The 7,500-nt window shown below is 47.1% G+C and overlaps 1 protein-coding gene across 1 annotated transcript in view; it reads left to right on the plus strand.

Moving 5' to 3' along the window:
• LOC143286519 (transmembrane 7 superfamily member 3-like) overlaps positions 1–4,261 on the plus strand; it is an 18,865-nt gene extending 14,604 nt beyond the window's left edge. The window contains exon 10 of the mRNA XM_076594110.1: positions 3,900–4,261. Coding sequence (XP_076450225.1) covers positions 3,900–4,162 — 263 coding nt within the window. The 3' untranslated portion in view covers positions 4,163–4,261. The remainder of the gene's footprint in view (positions 1–3,899) is intronic.
• The last annotated feature ends 3,239 nt before the right edge of the window (positions 4,262–7,500 follow it).

Consider the following 7,500-nt stretch of genomic DNA (forward strand, 5'->3'; position numbering starts at 1 on the left):
TTGTTTTTTTGCTGCACCTGGTGTTATTTCTCTTCATGAGATAATGAAGTTATTTTTTATCTTATTTTAAACGATTCAGATGATGGGGCAGCAAAAAAAAAAAAAAAAAAGTACAGGTGCCACTTCTGTTAACACTACTTCTACAACTGCTAAGTACCACTAAAAGCAAATGGTACTTATGTGTAGCATCAGCATAAGGGACTTACTTCTGTTACTTGGGTCAGGATGGAATCGTGGAAAAGTAATGATGTATTTTTTGCATGCCATTCTGTAGACATGTTGGGTTCAGTGGGTGGAGGGTGAATCTGAAACAAGAAGGGTTAATTTTTTGCTCCTAAAACTGCGGCAAGGACACACAACATCATTACTGCATGGCCTCTTGTTGTCTGCTTCTAGTTCTTCTCTCTTAACCCTTTCAATGCCAAGCCTTCTTCTTCTTCTTCTGCGGTCGTGGGCTTCAACTCCCACGTTCACTTGTATATACGCGAGTGGGCTTTTACGTGTATGACAGTTTTTACCCCGCCATGTAGGCAGCCATACTCCGTTTTTGGGGGTGTGCATGCTGGTTATGTTCTTGTTTCCATAACCCACCGAACGCTGACATGGATTACAGGATCTTTAACGTGCGTATTTGATCTCATGCTTGCGCATACACACGAAGGGGGTTCAGGCACTGGCAGGTCTGCACATATGTTGACCTGGGAGATCGTAAAAATCTCCACCCTTTACCCACCAGGCGCCGTCACCGTGATTCGAATCCGAGACCCTCAGATCGAAAGTCCAACGCTTTAACCATTTGGCTATGGCGCCCGTCAATGCCAAGCCCATTTTCATGCTCAGTGACAGCTATTTGCCAAGGAATGTTTTGGTCTTGAAGGGTTACAATTGGAAAAAAAAAAAAAAGAAAAAAAAGAAAAAGAGATTAGAGTGCAAACTACTGAAAGAAAGAATATGATTATGACCTACACTTTTCTGAAAGGAAAAATGAGCACACTACCCAATTATGACAATTTCAATTTGATATAATGAGTTTGCAATAGGAAAATTCCTACAACAGAGCAGACTGAAATTTCCATTCTGAAGCACTTTTGTTTTGTTTTGTTTTTTTTCCGCTGGAAGGGAATTCAAATTTCTGTCCTGGATCACTCAAGAGGTTAACTCTGTGAAAAGTCATTGGGGCAGAACAACTGTTCCAACAGATTCATCCAGGTCTGTGGGGTGTCTGTCAAAGCCTGGGTCTCTGCAAATGGTTTTTACTGTCCATTCTGCAATGTTGTCCAGGTTAAAAAAAAATTTTTTTAATTAATTTCTTTTTTTTTCTTTTTTTTATCTGTCTTTCGCTCCACCTCCCACACGCAACAGTTCCTTAGAGGTTGTTTTGGTCTGCAAGGCCATTGGATTTTCTTTCATGGTCATACCAGCGAAGTTATCTTTTCTCAACTGATGTCAGCAGATCTTCATACGTTCCAGTGTGCTGCTTGCACACTTTTGTCAGCTTACATATAGGTAAAAGATAAAAGATACTGTAGGGATGCTGTCCACTCATAAGCTGTCCTGACAGTCTTGCAATAACTGAAAGCATTTAACCCATTCTACACCAGGTATGAGGTAACTCGTACTGTGATTACATGGTCTGTGGACCAGGTACGAGTATTCTTATACCAACACACTATTCTAATTTCAATTACTCTTGCTTGGTACAGTTTGCATTATAAGCTGAACCGTTTACGCATTCTGGAAGCATGAAAATGAAGCTTTGTTACCAGTAAAATCAACAGTTATTCTCCATCAATTTTTGCCATTTTCATGAACCACACTAATTTTTTTCTGCATTGGTCTCATGTCATGCTGGTCTGGGGAGTTGTAACAGGCATGCAGTTGTGGGGTAGAACAAACTAAAACCATTGAGTGTTCCCAGTCTTTGAGTCTTCCTCCATGGGACCCTGTTCTGACAGCGCTTTGTTAGTCCCGCATCAAAACATGAAGCCCCAGATGCTAAATGTCACCCAGATCAGCGAGTGTCTTCCAGTGTCCTGTAGAAAGACATTTGACAATATGCAATGCAAGATCGTCAAACGATATAAAGTAAGAAAATGCAAAAAACAGAAAAACAAAACAAAAACAAAAAACAAAAAAAACAAAAACAAAAAAAACAAAAAACAAACAAACAAAAAAACAACAACCACACACTGAGCTGCTTTTAATGCACAAGTCAGGGATCAAAGATGGCTGCTGGAAGAAGAAGGTGCTTTACAGGCACACACAGGGGAGGTAATATACTGGGGGTGCGGGGGAGGGAACTCTCTGCATCTGCTTTCATTTTCTTCCCTTCAGAGGGGGTAATAGTTCGCACAGGACAGGGAATCAGCCACCAGAGTTTGCACCATGGTATGGTATGTTGAATTAACGCAAAACATCTAGTCAGCGTAAATCTCTCTCTCTCCCTCTCTGTGTGCGTCTCTCTCTGTGTGCGTCTGTCTCTCCCTCTCTGTGTGCGTCTGTCTCTCCCTCTCTGTGTGCGTCTGTCTCTCCCTCTCTGTGTGCGTCTGTCTCTCCCTATCTGTGTGCGTCTCTGTGTGCGTCTGTCTCTCCCTCTCTGTGTGCGTCTCTGTGTGCGTCTGTCTCTCCCTCTCTGTGTGCGTCTCTCTCTCTCCCTCTCTGTGTGCTTCTCTCTCTGTGTGCGTCTGTCTCTCCCTCTCTGTGTGCGTCTGTCTCTCCCTCTCTGTGTGCGTCTGTCTCTCCCTCTCTGTGTGCGTCTCTCTCTGTGTGCGTCTGTCTCTCCCTCTCTGTGTGCGTCTCTCTCTGTGTGCGTCTGTCTCTCCCTCTCTGTGTGCGTCTCTGTGTGCGTCTGTCTCTCCCTCTCTCTGTGCGTCTCTCTCTCTCCCTCTCTCTGTGTGCCTCTCCCCTTTCTCTCTCCGTACACATGCCTCTGTTTCTCAGTATGTCTGCCCCTGCATATCTGTCTGTCTGTCTGTCTCTCTTCCCGTGATGTTGAGAGAAGTGTGAAACTTAGGTGGCTGGCAGCAGTTATCAGTGGAGCTGACCGCTAAATACTGACGCTAATTCCGGGGCGGTCTGCCACCTCTAGGTAACAGTATCGGCTATATTAGGAAAAAAAAATTGTCCTCTTACAGCAACTTCAACTAAACCAAAACAATGTTCTACAATGCATGCAACATCTGTGACCTGTACAGATAATACAAACCCAGAAAGTGTGTGTTTGGGGCAGTGTGTGTTTTATGTGTGTGCAGCAGCATCAACATGATAGCATTTTGAGTTCTTCAGCATAATAGTATTTTGAATTGAAGTTGGTTTTTTTTTGTTTTTTTTTTTTTTTTGTTGGGGGTTTTTTATCAATGGAATGCTTTTGGCCTTGTTCAGATCTGATTAGACTACTCAGAAACAGCTCTCAAGACTTCGTTTTTGTTTGTTTGTTTCTTTTTGCTATTTGTGGGCTGCAACTCCCACGTTCATTCGTATGTATGGGTCAGGTTTTAAGTGTATGACTGTTTTTACCCCACCATGTAAGCAGCCATACTCTGTTTTCTGGGATGTGCATGCTGGATATGTTCTTTTTCCCACAACCCATTGAACGCTGACAAGGACTGCAGGACCTTTAACATGTGTATTTGATCTCCTGCATGCGTATACACATGAAGGGTGTTGAGGCACTAGCAGGTCTGTGCATTATATTGATCTGGGTGTCATAACCTACTGGGTAGCGGCTTGTCAGGTGTGACACTGGGCGATTGGAAAAATCTCTACCCATAACCCACCAGGTGCGCTGAGACCTGGGATGAAATCTAAGAAACTTGGGTGAGAATCCAGCACTCCAACCATTCAACCAATGCATCCATCATAAAACTGAAGTAACGGATGTGTGTGTTTTTTTTTTTCAGACATCATCCTGGCAGTCCTGTGGGCGGTCCTTATGGTGGCAGGCATCTGCTGGCAGTTCTACCGCGCCAGAGGCAAGCCCCACTTTCCCGAGAAGGATCGACTGCGCCGCTCTAGCAGGCGTGACCACCGAGTTGGCAGGGAGCACCCCGTCTCTGTTGACGACGAAAGAGCTCCGTTGCTCGGCAACCAGCCGTCGCCTCTGTCCTACAGTCAGGCGATGGGCCAGCCCCCTTTTGCCCCTGAAACCAATCGTCCCATGTGAATATTGCCCCCAGGATTGTATGGAAATCCATGTTTCAGTTTGTACGATTATTATGTCTTTTTTTTTGCATGGGACAGCACATTTTTTTTTTTTTTTTTTCATGTGTCTTTGCTGATTTCATGTAGCCAGCTCTACAACTGGTAGAAATAGAGAATGTCAGTGATGTGTTCAGCAGTGCAGTCCCCCCCTCCCCCTCCCTACCTCCCGTTTATGAATCAGTTCGCTCGTTCTGACAACTCCCTGACACTGAAACTGAAACTTAGGTCCTTTTTGTAAACAAAGTGAGTCTATGTTTTAACCCGGTGTTCGGTTGTCTCTCTCTCTCTCTCTCTCTCTCGCTCTGTGTGTGTGTGTGTGTGTGTGTGTGTGTCTGTCTGTCTGTATGTCCATGGTAAACATTAACATTGCCATTTTCTCTGCAAATATTTTTTTTGATGTAACAAAGGAAACCTGCAAGAGATGTGTTAATGTTTTCTAATGACGGGAACGGCAATATGGTCATTTGTTCTTTCTCACTTGCAGATGCAAAAATGCTTGTATGTGTATATATACATAATTTTAAAAAAAAACAAGTGCAAATGACTGAGTTGCAAATTACAAAGTTTTTAGTGTTATGTGGAGTGGTGACTTAATGGTAACGCATCCTCCTAGAGAGCGAGAGAATCTGAGGACACAGGATCGAATTCCACACCCACCAGAATTTTTTCCCCCTCCACTAGACCTTGAGTGGTGGTTTGGAGGCTGGTCATTCAGATAAGATGATAAGCTGAGGTCCTGTTTGCAGCATGCTTTTAGCACACATGAAAGAACCCATGGCATCAAAGGGTTGTTTCTGGCAATACGATGAAGAAAAATCCACTCTGATACTTAAACAAATACACCTGCAGACAGGGAAAACAAAGAAAAAAAAAAATCCACTCTGATACTCAAACAAATACACCTGCAGACAGGGGAAACAAAGAAAAAAAAATCTATCAGTGGTGCTACACTGTGGCGACGCACTCTTCCTGGGTGAAGAAGCTCCGAAATATTTCACCGAGAAATCCGTTGTGTCAAACAAAAAGCAATGCAATACAAAGTAGGGTGGTGGAGGTGGTTGTGCTTTAGAAAGGAATGACCATTCGATGTATCCATCGGACACCGCTGCTGTGTTGATCTCCTCTGGTGTGGGGCTGCAAGGGGGCTCTTTCAGTGTAGACAGCATCCCCTCTGGTGTGGGGCTGCAAGGGGGCTCTTTCAGTGTAGACAGTGTGGGGCTGCAGGGGGCTCTTTCAGTGTAGACAGCATCCCCTCTGGTGTGGGGCTGCAAGGGGTTCTTTCAGTGTAGACAGTGTGGGGCTGCAGGGGGGCTCTTTCAGTGTAGACAGCATCCCCTCTGGTGTGGGGCTGCAAGGGGCTCTTTCAGTGTAGACAGTGTGGGGCTGCAAGGGGGCTCTTTCAGTGTAGACAGCATCCCCTCTGGTGTGGGGCTGCAAGGGGGCTCTTTCAGTGTAGACAGCATCCCCTCTGGTGTGGGGCTGCAAGGGGGCTCTTTCAGTGTAGACAGCATCCCCTCTGGTGTGGGGCTGCAGGGGACTCTTTCAGTGTAGACAGTGTGGGGCTGCAGGGTGCTCTTTCAGTGTAGACAGTGTGGGGCTGCAAGGGGGCTCTTTCAGTGTAGACAGTGTGGGGCTGCAGGGGTGCTCTTTCAGTGTAGACAGCATCCCCTCTGGTGTGGGGCTGCAAGGGGGTTCTTTCAGTGTAGACAGCATCCCCTCTGGTGTGGGGCTGCAGGGGGCTCTTTCAGTGTAGACAGCATCCCCTCTGGTGTGGGGTTGCAAGGGGGCTCTTTCAGTGTAGACAGCATCCCCTCTGGTGTGGGGCTGCAAGGGGGTTCTTTCAGTGTAGACAGTGTGGGGCTGCAGGGGGCTCTTTCAGTGTAGACAGCATCCCCTCTGGTGTGGGGCTGCAAGGGGGTTCTTTCAGTGTAGACAGTGTGGGGCTGCAGGGGGCTCTTTCAGTGTAGACAGCATCCCCTCTGGTGTGGGGCTGCCGGGTGCTCTTTCAGTGTAGACAGCATCCCCTCTGGTGTGGGGCTGCAAGGGGGCTCTTTCAGTGTAGACAGCATCCCCTCTGGTGTGGGGCTGCAAGGGGGCTCTTTCAGTGTAGACAGTGTGGGGCTGCAGGGGGGCTCTTTCAGTGTAGACAGCATCCCCTCTGGTGTAGGGCTGCAGGGGGCTCTTTCAGTGTAGACAGCATCCCCTCTGGTGTGGGGCTGCAGGGGGGCTCTTTCAGTGTAGACAGCATCCCCTCTAGTGTGGGGCTGCAGTGGGGCTCTTTCAGTGTAGACAGCATCCCCTCTGGTGTGGGGCTGCAGGGGGCTCTTTCAGTGTAGACAGCATCCCCGCTGGTGTGGGGCTGCAGGGTGCTCTTTCAGTGTAGACAGCATCCCCTCTGGTGTGGGTGTGGGGCTGCAAGGGGGCTCTTTCAGTGTAGACAGTGTGGGGCTGCAGGGGGCTCTTTCACTGTAGACAGCATCCCCTCTGGTGTGGGGCTGCAAGGGGGCTCTTTCAGTGTAGACAACATCCCCTCTGGTGTGGGGCTGCAAGGGGGCTCTTTCAGTGTAGACAGTGTGGGGCTGCAGGGGGCTCTTTCACTGTAGACAACATCCCCTCTGGTGTGGGGCTGCAAGGGGGCTCTTTCAGTGTAGACAGTGTGGGGCTGCAGGGGGCTCTTTCAGTGTAGACAGCATCCCCTCTGGTGTGGGGCTGCAGGGGGCTCTTTCAGTGTAGACAGCATCCCCTCTGGTGTGGGGCTGCAGGGGGCTCTTTCAGTGTAGACAGCATCCCCACCTTGTAGACATTCAATGGCAGAAATTTTTGTCTTTTTTATCACTCTTTTTTCAACCCTTACCCCCCCCCCCACCCCCCCCCCCCAATCCCCAATCCCCCTGTCGTCTCTTTCTTATCTCTGGTCTATAGGGTAGGTATGGGTAATTGTGAACAGCGTGTAATTGCGAACGATTCGTATACCGCCCCACTTCGAAGCGTTCTTAACGTTGCATTTCACAATTTAATGTCTGCTTCAACCTTTTCCTAATACCTTAATGAATATCCATTTCAAAGAACCAGTCAAACATCAGCTATTTCTGGCTATTTCCGCGCTCTTTCTTCTCTTTGCTCACCACTGTAGACCAAGTTTACAAACGTATTCTCAAAATCCTGAAATCAAGGGAAGCAAGTTGTAGGACTTGAACTTCGACACAGTTTAAAATAGTTTTATTTGATCAGATATGTGCATTACCAGTGCTGGGAGAATTTAAGAAAGCATATTGGTGACAGATCAGAACATCAGTTTTG

Source organism: Babylonia areolata, chromosome 10 (genome assembly GCF_041734735.1).
Source record: "Babylonia areolata isolate BAREFJ2019XMU chromosome 10, ASM4173473v1, whole genome shotgun sequence".
Taxonomy (NCBI): Eukaryota; Metazoa; Mollusca; class Gastropoda; order Neogastropoda; family Buccinidae; genus Babylonia; species Babylonia areolata.